The sequence below is a fragment of the Uloborus diversus genome, chromosome 4 (genome assembly GCF_026930045.1).
Source record: "Uloborus diversus isolate 005 chromosome 4, Udiv.v.3.1, whole genome shotgun sequence".
Classification (NCBI taxonomy): Eukaryota; Metazoa; Arthropoda; class Arachnida; order Araneae; family Uloboridae; genus Uloborus; species Uloborus diversus.
In genome coordinates, this window is record NC_072734.1 from 79,608,747 (window position 1) to 79,626,336 (window position 17,590).

Consider the following 17,590-nt stretch of genomic DNA (forward strand, 5'->3'; position numbering starts at 1 on the left):
ATAAAAAGGTAAAATTTTTGTATTTTTTGACTCATTTTTATTTTTGCTTCAAACTTTCAATATCTTAACTCCGCATCTGTATTTGAACATTTTTGCATTTGTAAGTATGCACCTAGGATGGACGGTTGTGGAAACAAAGGTCTTGCAGATTAAACCGTAACTCCCTGTAAAATGATACTTAGTACTGACAAAGCAAATGAAATATGACCATACTCGTTGTTCTGTTCTAGTTCCAGTAATAGTAGATTCTGCTTGTCCGGGAGGTAATGGTGTAGGCGTTACTGGTATTTTAATTGAGGACACTGGTTTAGATGACACAGGTGCACTAGGTTTTGGTGGAGCAGGAGGTGGTGTAGTAGGTATAGGCACACTTTCCTCAGTGCTAGGTGTTTTTGGAGAAGTTTCTGGCTCAGGAGTTTTAGGGACAGAAGCAGATTCTTCTTTTGCAGCTGGTGCACCTTTCCCAGCTAACAAAATAAGAACCACATTACACAATTAGTAATTATTTAAGCCAAGAAAATTAATATACTTCAATATTTCTTTGTTTTTTTTAATTACGTATCAAAATAATTCCTTCAGACGAGGATTTTATAACAATTATCTACAAAATTCATTGCATTATTTATGAGGTATGATCAATTTTTTCTTACATTTTAGATCAGGGAAATTGACATTAAAAGAATAATATAATAAATATCTACTAATATTTATACCTCCAACTCTGAGTTTGCAGATGCTCATCCCTGGTTGAACTGTTGCACCATCTTCCACAAGAATCTCCTCAATTACACCAGCTGCTGGTGCATGGATGGGCACTGAAGTCTATAAAAGTAGGGAAATATATTTCAGAAATCCATGAAATATCTTCTTTATATAAACGAAAAAAAATGCACTGCTTGATTTAGCTGTCTCATTTAAACCAAATAACTCCCCAATATTGCTCCCCCCCCCCCCCCCTCTTTTTAAATGATGCAGAAGATATTGATATCAGATAACAAATTGTCACTCTGTTAAATGAGTTATCAACATGGTGAAGATTTAGATACATTGAGAGGAACAGCAAAGATGTTTGAATAAAATAATTGTAAACTTAAAGAAAAAAACTCCAACATACAAAGAAACAACATTGGAATGAAAATTGCAAATTTGTGCATTAGTGTCGTGAAGTTATTTTGTATTTTGAAAATTGTTGTAAAGAAAACACATGAGACTTCACTAAAACTATTAAACTGCATTGCTGGGAAAGGATACATGTTGAAATATAACGGGATTTGATTCATATTACAAGAACTATGAACTTTTCAAACCAGTAGTTAAATTCAAGAAGTCGCAAACAAACAGACCTATAATGCGTATGTTTTATTTGGAACTTTTTAAAAGATTAAACCTTTATAACATATTATTCGAAAAAAGTCTTTTTCTCATTCTTCAAACAAATCCTTTTTTTAAAGACAATTGATTGTTAAAAAACATATATAATCAGGTCAGGATCTATAAATTCGTTAATAAGTCAAAGCGCTAGTTTTTTTTTTTAAAATTTTTTGGCTCAATTTGATGGGTTGTTGGGCCCCTTAAGAACGTGCCCCCACCCCTCGCACTGCCTGGATGGGCAGGCCTGGACTTAAACTGAACCTTAAAATTTATGACATTAGAATACCCAGGATGCTAATCAATAATGAGCAACCATTTTTTACTTCTTAAATACACCCAAATTTAAATTTATTTATTTTTTTACTCCCATTTAAAACAATTTCCAGCGAAGAGCACCTTATCAAAAGCCCTATAAAAGTTGATACAGAACATATTAACAGTTTTTTGTTAATTAAGAAGATTACTTTGCCATAGACATACAATAAAGATGTGGCAAAGGACCTACTCTTCTGAAGTCTATTTGACAAAAACTACTTTATATTTTGTAAAATATAAAACGGTTCCATGAATTTTAAAGAACGTTTAAGCAATATATCATTTTGAAAAGGTTCCTGTAAATGTGATGAGCAAAATATGACTAAATAACTGGACTAAATGACTGGAAATCTACATTAATAGGAAATCTTACAAAATAAAAAATGTAGAAGCTGTATGATTGCTATAAATTGAAAATGTTTCTATTAATCAGATTTAACTATCAAATGTGTTTTACAAATACAAGGATAAAATAAATAAATAACTTTAATAGGAATGCTAATAAGCTTGGGTAATATATTATAATGAATTGTGAGTAATATCTCACCTTATGTAAAGTGCATCATTTTAAAATTCCATTCAAAAAAATTAATATTTTTAAAAAAATTTCAGATAAATCATTTTTGAATCACACAAAGTAGTTTATTTATTTACTAGAATGAAAATTTTAAGAATTAGAAAATTACGAATATATATATATATTTATATATATATATATATATATATATATATATATATATATATATATATATATATATATATATATATATATATATATATATATATATATATATATATGAAATAAGCAAACAAAATTTCAAATATTAAACAAATTATATAAAAATAATGATGATAAAAAGGAAAATTGCAAATAGCTATTAAATAGGAAAAGATAAAGTATGAATCCAGAGCTCATCAGCTGTGGAGGATTCATTAATTATGGTCAAAAGACCAAAAATTTAACTATGAACTAAAAGAGAATGTTTAAGCACCAGTACATGCAATATAGAGTAACATTGGGCAAATGCACCACTTGCTAAACTATAAACTATAAACAAGAGCTCAAACCTATAACTAAAAGCAGGGGGTTTCGCCTAATTAGGAAAACAAGTTCCGATAATTAGCCACATCGGAATTGTCTCTTTTTATATGGATTTCAAGGTAAGATAATTTTGTTATTGGCAGGTACTGTCCCGTGGATGGCTAATTATCGGAACTTGTTTTCCTAATTAGTCGAGGCGAAACCCCCTGCTTTTAGTTTTAGGTTTGAGCTCTAATTTATTGTTTATAGTTTAGCAAGTGGTGCATTTGCCCAATGTTACTCTATATTGCATGTACTGGAGCTTAAACATTCTCTTTTAGTTCATAGTTAAATTTTTGATCTTTTGACCATAATTAATGAATTCTCCACGGCTGATGAGCTCTGGATTCATACTTTATCTTTTCCTATTTAACAGCTATTTGCAATTTTCCTTTTTATCATCATTATCTATATATATAAAAATGGAGTTTGGTAAATTTGTTCCCTAAGATCTCAGAAACTACCCGGCAGATTTGGCAGAAACTTTCACCATTTGTTCAGTTTGGTACTGGGAAGGTTTATAGACCAGTTCGAAAAAAATCCGATTGATAGTTCCCTCTTTATTCCAATTTTAGTCCCAATTTTCGCATAAATGCCCCAATATGGGGGTGGAAAAAACGTGCACATATTAACATTATATGTCCATCGAAAGCGCCAATTTTTCTGCTGAAAATAGCATCAGTTCGAAGTTTCTAAGTTGTATAAAAAACGAGTTATGAGCTTTTTTATTCCCTGTTCGAAGGCTTTCATCAACCCAAGTCATTTTTTAGTGTGTCATCTCAACTCAGGGGCGGCAAATAGTGGGGTCAAGAGGGGGCGGTTGCACCCCCAAATTTTTTGAGCAGAATGATAGAAAATGGGTGAATTCAATTTATGTGAGTCGCAAATCAACGTTCATTTTAAAAAAATCTCGCTGGTTCTCAGTGAACTATTTGATGAAACTCGACTTATTTTCAGACTGGAAAAAGTGTTTTTCGTTATTTGTATGATGACTTAGACATTCATGAAGTATTTTCCGGCCTTTTCAGAACACAAAAAACTGATAGAGAACCATGGTGAATTTTAACTAAAGAAGACATTTCCTCATATAGGCTAAATATTTTATACTTCTGTGCCCAGTATGGTGTGTCCAATCTGAGAGGCTCTTGCAAAGTGGTGTGGCTGCAAGGTTTTCGCAAGAAAATTCCTTGATATTTTACATTCACATTTACGCTCATTTTTTAAGTGTATATTTATTTAATGAGTGTTCATCGCTTCCTTCTGCTAGAAACACATTTCAGCTGCTCAGTGCATTATATGCTTTCATAGAAACTTCTTAAAAATGTATGTGATTATTGAAAAAAATATATATATCAACAAATACCTTTTATTGGGCTCTATACTTATGCAATCACGAAGTGACACAAGATGCTCTTCAAGAGTTAAAACCATAAAAACATTTCTTTCAAAGCAGTGATTTGACGACTGGAAGAATGATTGCATAACGATTCTTTCAATGGTGAAAACCTCATGCCCTTTTTCGTGTATGACTTCGTTTGAATTTTTGTTCAATTTGTTTGTATTGAAGAAAGTTTTTGAGAAATGCTTTACTCTATCAAAACATCTTGAATCCGCTACGCTTAATTTTCGGACTATTCAAAACACAGTTCAATCTACAATTGATCTGTGCACCATACTACTATAGTTCAATCTACAATTAAAACTGAAAATGGATTTTACATAGATGTATATTCAATCAATCGTGAAACTTTTCGAAAAAATTCTTCCTCCAAGCCACTTTTAAAAAGGGGCAAAAAAAAAAAAAAAAAAGTGACAAAAATCCACATGATGATGTGAAGTCAAACATTGATTTTTCAATATTTTGTATGAAGTAATAGATTTAGTTTCGAATGAAATTAACACAAGATTTGATGATAATTATTTTTCTGTATGGTTGGCTCGATTTTTTGACCACTTCCTGTTAGCTAATGTATGTTTGGAACCGCACTGTGGTAATACATATTAAAGAAACTCGACCCCCCAAATGAAATGCTGAAATGCCGCCCCTGTCTCAACTCCCAAGAATTGTTGTATTGTTGAATATTTTTGCGTTTCGTCTGACTTTTTGAGGTTTTTCTCAAGTCAAATCTTAAAGTAACGTTTTTCCACAAGATTGGCTAAAAATAAATGGATTTGGCTGATCATTTCACTTTTAAACGTTATATGTAATTAATGGTTTATTATTATTATTTATGCTGATTGGACACTTGCTCACTATATCTAACCAACCAGCAGAAATATTGCCAGAATTTTTTCAGAAAGATTTCAGTAGCTGATGCATTTGGCAGTTTTTTCCACTGTCGCTGTTTTTGAGCCCAAAGACTACGTAATAATGTTTCTCAGCTTTCACCATATAAACAAAATATCGCCAATCAAAGATACTTAAAAAATATATATACTGTGTAAAATAATTCAACAACTAAATTAGGCAAATCCATAAACCGCACAAAAACTTCCATTAATTTTTCTTTTTGCACGATTTCAAACAATCGCCAAATTTTTCTACTTATTTTGGAAACATTTCGGATGAAACCGTTTAGCGCCATTTTATTTTGACCAAAAGTATCTCAGCATCTGGCAACAATATTTCTATAATAAAAATTAGTAAGGAGGGAGAGTATTATCGAAAGTGTCCCAAAATGAATCTCCCAAATTTGGTAAGATTTTAAACCGCACCAAGTGCCCACAAAAATTGAAATTTCCCAAAATAACTAAAGCAAGTGTAAGGGGAGCACGGGCGTACATCAATAGCCATACAGAGAAGGTTTTAGATTTAAAAAAAAGTACTAACAGATAAATCTTTTTAAACATGTAAATTTTAATTTCATATTTCGGAAATTCTTCAAATTTGTATATGCTTAAATGTCGTGCTTTCGTTTCTAATTGAATACTATTTTGTTCTTTATACTTATTGCTATTTTAATTTAATGAGTAAGGAAGAAGCTCGATTTTTAATCACCTCAAAAAAGGTTTGTTTTAAATTCTTTCGCTTAAAACATAAAACAAGGTCAAGTAACGATTGTTTCTCATAATTATCACTCACCCAGGCAATGCCGGGTATTTTTGCTAGTTTTTATATAATTTGTTTAATATTTGAAATTTTGTTTGCTTATTTTATATTTACTTGGCTTTTTAGTTTTGCTGCATTGCGCATCTATGGGCTTTTGGTGTGGTCTTTTCAATATTTTTCACTTTTATTATATATATATATATATATATATATATATATATATATATATATATATATATATATATATATATATATATATATATATATATATAAGAAAAAGGAAAAGAAAGAAAAAACCTTTATCATTTTTCTTTTTCATTTACTTATGTGCAATGAGAGAAAGTCACAATTATGACAAAAAATTTTATACAAGATATTTTTCATTAAAATTTTTTTTTTCTAAGAGTGGTTGTAGTCTCACTTTGTCTGTCTCAACTTCACATATCACATCATCTTCAGCAACCTGATCACCAACAGCTAGAAAAATCAAAAAACAAACATTAACATAAGAGAACAACATAACACAACCAAGAAATACACATTTTATAAACAAAAAAAAGAAGAAAATATTGCAGGCCTTAAATTGCAAATGTGGCACAAAGGCTCTATCTCCCCCTTCATTTTACATAACTTAATTACAGTAGGCGCCTCTTAATGCGATCACGGTTAATGTTATCAGTCGCTTAATGTTATCAGAATCATGAAATCCTGGAACACTTGTATGTTAACACATGTTAAAAAAGTCTGATATTGAAATCAGCGTCTTTGTTTATTGTTATCACTTTTTCATAAACTTTCAATTTTTTCTCCGTTTCTCTTCCTCAATTAACAGAAATACATAGGCAAACCCTTGTGAGACTAACTTTCTGTGTAGCATTTTGTGGGTTTCAATAGCAGTTCAAAATTTTTCTAGGAATGAAGCTACAGAAAGTTCGCCCCCACTGACCACAGACTCACCCTATGAAAACTTTCTTTTGCACCTAAAAAAATTCAGTCGATGGAAATGTTGCAGGCATTGATGTAGGACATTGACAAATAAAACGGTCAACTTCACCTATTACTATGTGATTAAAAATTGCATAATTTAGCTTTAACTTTTTATAATTCAGATATTTCCATTCTGTTAATTAATAATTTAAAACAGCATTCAGTTTAGTAGGTGTGATTTTAATTTGAGGTTGCCAAAATAAATGCACCTTAATTGGAAAAAAATCATTATTTTGTGTCTCCTGGATTCTTTTCGATTATTGTTATCAGTCGGTTATTGTTATCAAATTGTATTTGTCCCAAAGTGATCACATTAAGCGGCGCTAACTGTACTTCAAAACTGAGGATTCAATTTTCTAATTTATAAGACAATCTTCACCAGTAATTTTAACAGTGAGCACCAACATATAGCACACGCACACACACACAGGGGCGGAGAAGGTTGAGCCTATGGTTTTCGATACCAAAGCATTTCTGAAACTGCTTGGTGTCTCTAAAAATCACCAAATTGGAAAGGAATAAGGCCCTAAAAAGGGCATAAACAAAACAAATTAATTTTAAAGGCAATAAAAAGAAGTATTTCATATATATTTACTTTCAAAAATAATTAACAAATTGAAAAAACTACTGAAACTGTTTATGTTTCATTCATAAAGTGTTTGAACACAATGTGAACGAATATTATTAGTTATACAGTCGACTCGCGATAACTCAAACTTCGATAACTCGAAATTTTCGATATCTCAAAAAAAAAAGTATTTCCCTGCACCTTTATTTCGTTTTTAATGAAATTTTATCTCTTTAACTCGAATTAAATTCTCTTTCTTTTCGGTAACTCGAATTTTTTTCCCATTCACTTAAAAAGATTTCAATCCCTTAAAACTCGAATTTTCAAACAGCTATCCCTTTTCTCCCCCATTTACGCGCTCTAGAGAAGAAAAACATGTCCTCGGGCTCTTTTGTTAGTGATTTTCACAGTCGTGTTCAACACAGGTATGTGGGAGGGGAGACATGTTTCGGCTGCTGTTTTCTGTGGACAATGGTCGAGTTTCTAGAATAAGCGTTCTCTGAACTTGAATGACCAGTTCCTCGGAACACAAACCCTTTCTCGTTCTAGTCATCCATCGTCTTCTTACTTTACTTATTAGTGCTGTGAAAAAGCTCAGGTCTATTTGTCATCGAAATATGGCTACAAAACGAAAATGCACTACATTTTCTATTGCAGAGAAAAAAAAAGGTGATTGATGCGGTTGAAAAAGGGGGAAAGAAAATGATAGATATTGCGAAGGAATTTGGCATTCCGAACAGCACACTCTCAACCATTCTCAAAAATAAAGAGACTATTCTGAAAAACTTTGATGACAATCAAGGGGATCGGAAAAAAATGAAGAGAGCGGAATACCCGGAAGTAGAAAAGTGCTTGATAAAATGGATTACCGTATGTGCCGTACCCAGAACATTCCACTCGGTGGAAACATATTGAGAGAAAAAGCGGAGAATTTTGGGAAGCAACTCGGCTTTACAGATTTCAAAGCAAGCAGTGGTTGGTTTGAAAATTTCAAGAAAAGAAACAACATCACTTTTTACAAAATTTGTGGAGAAAGTGGAAGTGGAAGTCAAGAAGTCTGCAAAGAATGGAAGGGATCACTGTCTTCAATTCTAAAAGAGTATGACGACAAAGATGTATTCAATGCCGATGAAACAGGTCTATTTTTTAAATGTCTTCCTGACAAAACAATGTACGAGTAACTTTGTTACTGTGCACCAACATGGATGGATCAGAAAAAATGAAGCCAGTAATGATAGGAAAATCAAAAAAGCCAAGATGTCTCGCTGGAGTTAAATCATTTCCTGTGGATTATGAAGCTAACACAAAATGATGGATGACATCCGAATTGTTTGAAAAATGGCTGAAAAATTTAGACCGTAAAATGTCTAGTCAAAACCGCAAGATTGTCCTATTTGTTGACAACTGTACAGCCCATCCAACCTCAATTACAACAAAATTAAAATCTGTAAAACTGGAGTTCCTCCCTCCCAATACCACTTCAAAACTACAGCCGTTAGATCAGGGAATCATCCAAAATTTCAAACTAAAATATCGTCATCAAGTCGTAAAAAATGCATTGCTGAAATTGATGAAGGAAGCAACCCTACTGTAAATGTGTTGCAAGCAATGAGAATGGTTGATAAAGCCTGGAATTGCGTTGAACAAAAGACAATAGCAAACTGCTTTAGAAAGGCAGGTTTCCATAAAGCATCTGCTGAGAAAATCCATCTAGAAGAGGAAGAAAAAGAAAAGGAAATCGAGGAAGTAGTTGATGAGGAATGGAGCTTAGTGTCAAAAGCTCTGCAGCTAGATCCTGTAACAACATTTCAAGACTTTGTCAACATAGATGATGTTCAAGTGTGTGGAAATTTATCGGACAAAGACATAGTTGACGAATTTCGACCACTCTCAGAAGAGGAAGATGATGAGAGTGAAGAACTTATCCATCCAAAAAAGATAACATTTAATGAAGCAAAAAGTGCCATGCATGTGATGCGGTTGTTTATTGAATCGAGACCTGATATGGACTTAAAGACATTCAATGCTATTTCCCATTTGGAAAATATAATTGACGTGGAGAGAAAAAAGAGTACCCGTCAAACTCTTCTGGACAGATATTTTAAATAAAGTAAGGTATGTTCTTATTTTGTGTTTGCTTTTGTTAATGAGGCATATAAGAATATTTATACCTTAAATAAAATGATTTTTTGTAAGATTTTTGATAACTCGAATTTTCGGTAACTCGAATTTTTTATGTCTTCCCTTCAATTTCGAGTTAGCAAGAGTCGACTGTAATTACAAGAGTTATAATTATAGTATAACTTCAATTTAACAATTTCCTCAATTTCGTGATACATTTCACTGGTCTAGATTAGACTGCATTAAATGTCTATGCTCCTCCATTTAACCATATCCTTGATTTAATAATAAATTTTTTGAGTCCCTTGACAACCGTTAAATTGGGGTTATAATGTATATACAAACACAAAAGAACAACCAGTAAAGGGCTCTGTGCTAAAATGACTATTTTATTTCTGTTTATTTATTTATCACCATGGCAAAAAAAAAAAAAAAAAACAGATTGTAAATTGCTTAGTTCTACCACTAAGACAACATGAAATATGTTTCTAGCAATCCAGAACACTTATGAGTGAAAACAATTTAGGAAACATTGCTTAATGCACACATTCTCTTATATTTTTTGAGAATATTACCTTTATCCCATCGGATGTCTCCTTCACTTAGAGATTCAGCCAACTGTGGAACTTTAATTTCTCGTATTTCATTTCCTGAAAATCAAATGATTTTTAGACACACAATATATTTCAACACAAAAAAAATTTTAATTACTTAGACACACAAAATAGGGTTTAGATGCACAATAACACAAATTCAATAAACCCTTTCTATTATTATTATTATTATTTAAAGGACTACTTACTTAAATTTTGACTTGTATGTAAATAATAGAACTGAGAATTTTTTCTCGGTGACCTAGCCACAGTTCGGCAATAAGTGCTGAAAGGGAAAAAATAGATTTTTAAACAATTACAATTTAATGTACAGTTTGATGCATTAATTTTCACTCTTTTTCAAGCTTAAAAAACTATCAATGAAGCTTCAGAAATGTAACAATAATGTACCTTACAATACCATAAAATTAGAAAAAAGAATAAAGTGTACAAATCAACATGTTGACCAGTTTTTTCCTATGTCAGGAATGCAGACAATTTTGTAACGTTTTCCTCTTTGATATGTTAGATCAGAATGAAACTCTTTGTGCAAAAATATAGTAGAAGCTCTTAGGAAAATAATTTATTCTAATCATTTTATGAACTATCTTTTTTGAAATCAAGATTTTGTGGTGAGTCCATGTGGTAGAATGCAAAAAAGGACCAACTGATAAACATATTAACTAAACAGATCCAATTGATAAACAAATTACAAAATAACTTAAGATTAATACCTTCTACTCAACTGTTCGTTTAAAGAACATTAAATCTAGGAAAATCTACTAAGTTGCAATAAAAAACAACTTAATTAATTTTTCCTGACTGTGCACTAGGGTGCAATATTGGGTGATTGAAGTTACGTATTACACAAATCCCATTTCCTTCAGTGCAGGTAAAAATAGCAAAATATTTTGTTATGCCTACAACTTGTATTAACTATACTTATGGAATGGATCTTTTAAAATTTTTGAACAAAAGTTGAACCTTAAATCCATAAATATATTGAGAACAAATGTACAATAGATAAAAATACAACAGAAAATTTGCCTTATTCACATCAGATATTATTCAAATTAAGCTTGCATATGTACTTTAAAAATTTAGAAAACTTTATGTGGAGCATAATAATGTTATGAAATATATATTTTTTTTCTTTTTAATTTATTAACTACTATTCTAAGCAAAACATATTGTATACTTGAGATACTCACAGGTTTTGAAAACATAGTTTTTCTGAAGACTGCTTTGTTGAAAATAACAATCTAGAACCTGAAAAATAACAATAATGCATCAATTTTTTAAAAAAAATATCTTCACTAACAAGAATTTTCAAAAGAACATGTATTGTAAAGATTAATATAGAATAATAAATCCTAAAATCTAAAAAAAAAAAAAAAAATTAAAAATAAATAAATGAATAAATAAATAAATAAAAAACAAGCAATAACCAATATTTCAAATTATTATAAAATCTTAATAGTCGATTGCAGTAACAAGAGTTTCGAATTTAAGAATTGAGAACATACTTACAATATTGTATACGCCACTGGGATTTATTCTATAAAAAAAAGAATAAAAATAGTATCATACATAACAGACTGATTTTACATAAGCTTTTATTTGTTTATTTAAAGTTAAACTTGAATTTCTTACAGTTTGAAAAAATTTTTAATGTTGTATAAGTTTTATAATTTTTCTCAAAGAGCATATAATCCATAGTAGAGTGTAGAATCATACCATGAGCACCCATATAGGGGGGCAAGTGGGGGCTCAAGCTCCCCTTAGAAGTAACTTCCTTGCTTTCAGTATTTTTCTTTGCAAAAATGTAAAAACATTTCTTTTCCAACCATTATTGAATAAGTTATTAAAAATGTCAAATTTTAATAACTCTAATCTGTACTGAAATTGATTTCAATGGGGAAAATATCCTGCTAAACCATGAGAAAAGTATCTGAGCCACCCCCCCCCCCCTTAAAAATTTTGCATAAGAGCGCCCATGAATCATACCAACAGTATTTAATCCACACATAAATGATAAGTAAAATTTATCACAACTATGTTTACATTTTCAATAGATGAATCATTTTACATTTAATGTTGTTTCTTAACTCCCTGTGGTTGGCTAGTCCCAGAATTACATGATAAATGGACGAGATATCTCGTCAAGAACTGTAAGGAGGTTAAACCACTTGAGCAACCGAGTCCAAGAATGAACACATCCTGATATAAGGCAGACTTGTGTGCGGCTTCCATTTGATGAGCAACAAAGTGTTGAAGGTCTGACTTAGGTCAGACAACAGATGAGACAGTGAGAAGCAAAGGGATGCAATGGACATTTTCAAGTTTTGAGTAAAACGCGTTTAAAGATAAGACCCAAGGTAGACTTTCATTGAAAATTTTCCCTAATTCCTGCTTTATAACAGCATAGGCCAGCCAGGGCTACTAGTACCATCTCTTGCCCCAAGACAGAGGAGAGGATCACCTACCATTCATACTGGTTATCTCCAAATTTTTAATTTTGCCACTTATATCCCTTGGCTTCTCACTGCCTCATATGGTTGATAGCAGCATCAACTATCAGTGGATTTTTTGATCCTGGACAGAAGTCAAACAACCCTTGCTCCATCTCAAAAGATTTGTAATAGAAACATGAGAACTTTGTGTGACAGATTCTATGTGCACCAGAAACAATTCGTCTACATGGAGGTTCTTCGACACGCTGGGATCAAGCCCATATTTTTCCAGTTACGAGACATTTCTATCCAGTTTTGTTATAAAATATGGTTTTTGGTCATAATGTGCGGTACATCTACGTATTTAATTGTTTTGCTTATTATCCATACTATCCAGATATTTGTTCATCTGAATTGCTTCTGATCGAGTTAGTAAGGATAAACAAGAGTGTACTGTATAATGATGTTAAAAACATGAGAGTTACACACTCTTTTAATGGTGGATCCAATGTTAGAAATAAGAAATCATAAAGCTAATTTTTCAACAAAACATTTGTCCAGATTTCTAAATCAAGGTTACAAACTACACCCCGTGGTAAAAAAAAAAAAAAACGGCTGATTTAAATTTTAATGATCTATAGCAGAAACATCATGAAATGTAATCATGTGCTTGTTCATTCTTAATATATAAAAATATTCTGTGCGGACATTTGTCACCATAAGGCTTTTAAATGGCTGGACCGATTTTGATCAAATTTTTTCTGTGTATTTAAGTTGTGGCAAGCATGGCTTCAAAGCGGGATGGATTGAATCTGAAACGTTTTCGTTAGGTAATTAATTAATTTAAAACATTGGATGGTGAACTCTCTCAAATAATTAATATTTATTTTAACCTATTGTTGAGTGAGAACTGAAATAAATATTTAACGCGTTGCCAAAGGACAATAAGAAAGCCAGCTCTGCTTTTTGTAATGAAATTTCCTACTGTGATATGTCAATTGAGAATAGATACAAATACAAATGTGACGACCAGCAACAGGCTCTGGGTCCAGCTAGGCTGGTCCTAGTCAATTAATTAGTCCCCAATGAAGATCAATGGCCCTCTTAAAGCTATCCACTCCCTTGCTAGTTACCACCTCTTCCGGTAAGCTATTCCAAGTGCCCACGACCCTGCTAAAGTAGTAGTTTTTCCTGATTTCCAAGTTAGCCTGAGATTTAAATAGCTTAAAACAATGATCCCTTGTCCTGCTTTCCCCGCAAAAATTTAATCTATTTACATCTTTCATTTTGATAAATTTAAATAACTGAATCATGTCCCCTCTGACTCTTCTTTGCTCCAGGCTATACATGTTAAGCCTATTAAGTCTGGTATCATAATCTAAATCTGAGAGTCCCCTTACTAATTTAGTTACCCTTCTTTGAACCCTTTCCAATACAAAAATATCTTTCTTCAGATAAGGCGACCAAAACTGAACAGCATACTCCAAATGAGGTCTTACTAAACTCCTATATAAAGGCAGAAGAACTTTCTTAGATTTGTTTGAAATAGATCTATTGATAAACCCAAGCATTTTGTTGGCTTTGTTACTAGCAATACTACACTGTTGACTAAACTTGAAGTCCTGATTTATAAAGATACACAGATCCATAACATTTTCTGCCTGATTTATGACTGAACCCTGTAAACGATATCTCATACGCTTATTTCAGGGTTCATACTCTATTTGGAGAAAAAATTCCATGACTTTTCCAAGACTTTTTCATGACTTCAATGAAAATTTTCATGACCTCGTTACACAAAGAGAATAGCACTATTTAATCTCAAACTTGGTAATATTTGGAAATGAGCATTAGCAAAACCTTTATATGAATGCCACAGCCTCATTGAAGCACTTACTCATAATGGAAAAAATATAAGTGCACACTTAGAAAACTAAACTATTCTTATTTGTCTTCATTATATAAATTTAAGTAAAGTAAAAATGCGGTGAAGGGAATATGATGATGCTTAAATGTCATATTAAGATATATATTTTTGATATATTTTTTTTTTAAACAGGCAGAATGATATAGAAATTGACAATGGTTGAATGAATCATCACTAAGTTTCAATAAATTTGCTTCAAAAGTTAACTTTCAGTGTCAACAGTGCCTTTAATCATCCACGTAACTTGACAGTAGTTTGGTTCTTTAAAGTAAAGCCACATAGTTTAGTTCTTCATGTTTCTAAACCAGATCTTTTTAGAAAAAACCATTCAGTAATGAATCAATCTTCTGATTCAAAAGTATGTTTGTTTTGTTTACAAATTTGCATAATTTCAAATGCATACAAATTAATAGGTTCAGAAATTCCAGAACACGTTTAATTCCCAACATTGAATGTAGCAGTGGGTCGAATGGATTAGTTTTGTGTGCCCTATGTTGGGCACTACTGAGATAGAGCATTAGAATTTCTCTTTTTCTGTATTCTAATGCCTGACTTAAGATCTTTATTTTCTAAAAGATTCAACAAATTAAGATAAACTCTGAAAAATTTAATAATAAAGTCCTTACGAGTGATGGAATCGAACTCACATGCAATTCAATTGCTTTTTTTTTTTTTTTTTGAGTGGGTGTGGCAAAACTAAGAACGTGAAATTTTGCTACTACAAAATATGAAACATAAGAAGTGTTGAAAATAACAGAAAATTAAAAATAAGTGATGTCCAGGCAGTAAAATTACATTACAAAAAACGGCAAGCGGCTGCGACAGAAGTGGATGCAATGAGATTTCAAAATTCAGATTTGAGTTTTGGATCATTCCATTTTCCATTTTTAATAGCTTTTATGTCCTATACTGTTAAATCACTCAATTTCTAATGCTCCTTTAACTACAGTTCCTTTCTCTTTGTCCATGACATTTTTCCATGACTTGAAATAAATTTCCATGACTTTCAATGAAAATTTCAATTTTCCATGACTTTTCTAGGTCTGAAATTCTGTTATTTTTTTTCCATGACTTTCCAGGATTTCCATGACCCGTACGAACCCTGTTATTTCCATGACCTAAGTGCAGCACTTGACATTTCCCTACATTAACTGCCATACCCCATTTATCTGCCCACTTAGTAATATGATCTAAATCCTCTTGCAGCTGTATTACTTGCTCTTCATTTTGGACAATCCTCATAACTTTTACATCGTCAGCAAAACAATTCATGCTTCCAGAAATATTTTCATTGATGTCATTCATAAATATAATAAACAAAAGAGGCCCTAAAACTGATCCCTGAGGAACCCCACTTAAAACATCACTCCAATTAGAATGATTTCCTCTCACAACTACTCTTTGCTTCCTACCAGTAAGCCCATTTCTAACCCAAAGTAAAGTTTTTCCTCCTATTCCTATGTCAGCTAACTTGCTGAGAAGAGCAACATGCGGTACCTTGTCAAAAGCTTTTTGAAAATCAATATAAACAACATCCACACATTTTTTGTTATCTAAAGCTGAGGTAACCTTGTCGTAGAAATGCAATAAATTAGTAGTACAGGATTTACCTTTCCTGAAACCATACTGCAAACTAGTCAACAGACTATTAGTCTCTAAGAACTTCATGATCTTAATTTTGATCAAAGTTTCAAAAATCTTACAAATCACCGAAGTCAAACTTACAGGTCTATAATTCCCAGCAATACCTTTAGACCCCTTCTTGAAGAGTGGCGTTATGTTAGCCAGCTTCCAGTCCTCTGGCACCGTCCCCGAGTTATAAGAAGCATTGAAAATATTCAAAATAACATCCACTAATTCCTCTGCACATTCAACTAAAATTTTTGGATAAATATTATCTGGTCCAGACCCCTGCACTCAGTCTAAAACAATTCATTATATGACAATGAGATGTTACAGATACACACCATGTTGGAGTTAACTTTTAATTAACGTTCAAGTTTGAAGAAACTGGCATTTTCTAATGTTTTTACTTCAAAACACAACTACTGAATTAAAACTAACACAAAATAAGCTTTCCTGTAAGGTATATTGCACGAAACAACACCTATCACCCAAGTAAACAAGTTTGAACAAGATTGCTTCGGGTTGCAAAACATGGGTTAATTTGGTCAGGGATGCCATGCTTAAAAAGTTATCGCCTCATTGGCGAGAAAAATATTTCAATTTTGTGCAAAAAATCGGATGTCGCCAAATGGGGGGGTATATCACATCTGTACCTTATATTGACATTATAATGGAGTAATTAAGCAAAGAAACACTTTAAATATTTTTACCTCAAGTTTATTGCGAAATGAAGAAAAAAAAAACGTATTACACAGATTTATTTCCCCATAATTAGCAATTTTAATGTGATTCAATGGTTAGCTCTCTAAATATCGCCAATAGAGGCCAAACTGAAACCAGATTATAAAAAAAAGAAAACGTCAAATTTGTTGCCAAACTGGCGAAAAACTTACCGACCAAAAGTTTGCCGATTTATCACCAAGTGCTTGCCACATTATAACACCACTTGAATTTGCATTGAAATTAACAATGATTTCATTGGTATAAAAGATTGATCAATGCAAAAGAATCCGTTTGAAACATCTGATTGCAACCATAAGGAAGGTGCACAACTAGACCGCACTAGGAGTTTACATACCAAATTTCAACTTTCTAGGGCATACCCTTTTTGAGTTATGCGATATATATATATATATATATATATATATATATATATATATATATATATATATATATATATATATATATATATATATATATATACGGGTCATTCTCCTGAAATATGGAACTTTGCAATCCTGAATTTTTAATTTTTGAATTTTTTGAAAGACAAAATATGTGTCCTGGTAAAACTACAATAGCTCATTAAACATATACATTTATTTTGCAGATAAGGATGCTTTAGTTTGTAAAAAGGACAAAAAGTGTCATTACCACCCCACGTTGAAAAATCGTGAGAAATTCTAAAAAAATATTTTTTTAGTGGTTTTAAGGTTTAGACTTAAGTACCAGCAATAGCCTGACAGAAAATGAAGAACAAATATATCATTTTAAGTCTT

At 31.8% G+C, this 17,590-nt stretch overlaps 1 protein-coding gene across 1 annotated transcript in view; it reads right to left on the reverse strand.

Moving 5' to 3' along the window:
• The window catches only part of LOC129220017 (dihydrolipoyllysine-residue succinyltransferase component of 2-oxoglutarate dehydrogenase complex, mitochondrial-like), a 46,883-nt gene that overhangs the window by 26,445 nt on the left and 2,848 nt on the right, over positions 1-17,590 (reverse strand). Inside the window, exons 2-8 of the mRNA XM_054854345.1 lie at positions 11,616-11,643; positions 11,297-11,354; positions 10,295-10,371; positions 10,068-10,142; positions 6,238-6,293; positions 714-822; positions 214-467 (exon numbers count right to left, since the gene is read on the reverse strand). Coding sequence (XP_054710320.1) covers positions 214-467; positions 714-822; positions 6,238-6,293; positions 10,068-10,142; positions 10,295-10,371; positions 11,297-11,354; positions 11,616-11,643 — 657 coding nt within the window. The remainder of the gene's footprint in view (positions 1-213; positions 468-713; positions 823-6,237; positions 6,294-10,067; positions 10,143-10,294; positions 10,372-11,296; positions 11,355-11,615; positions 11,644-17,590) is intronic.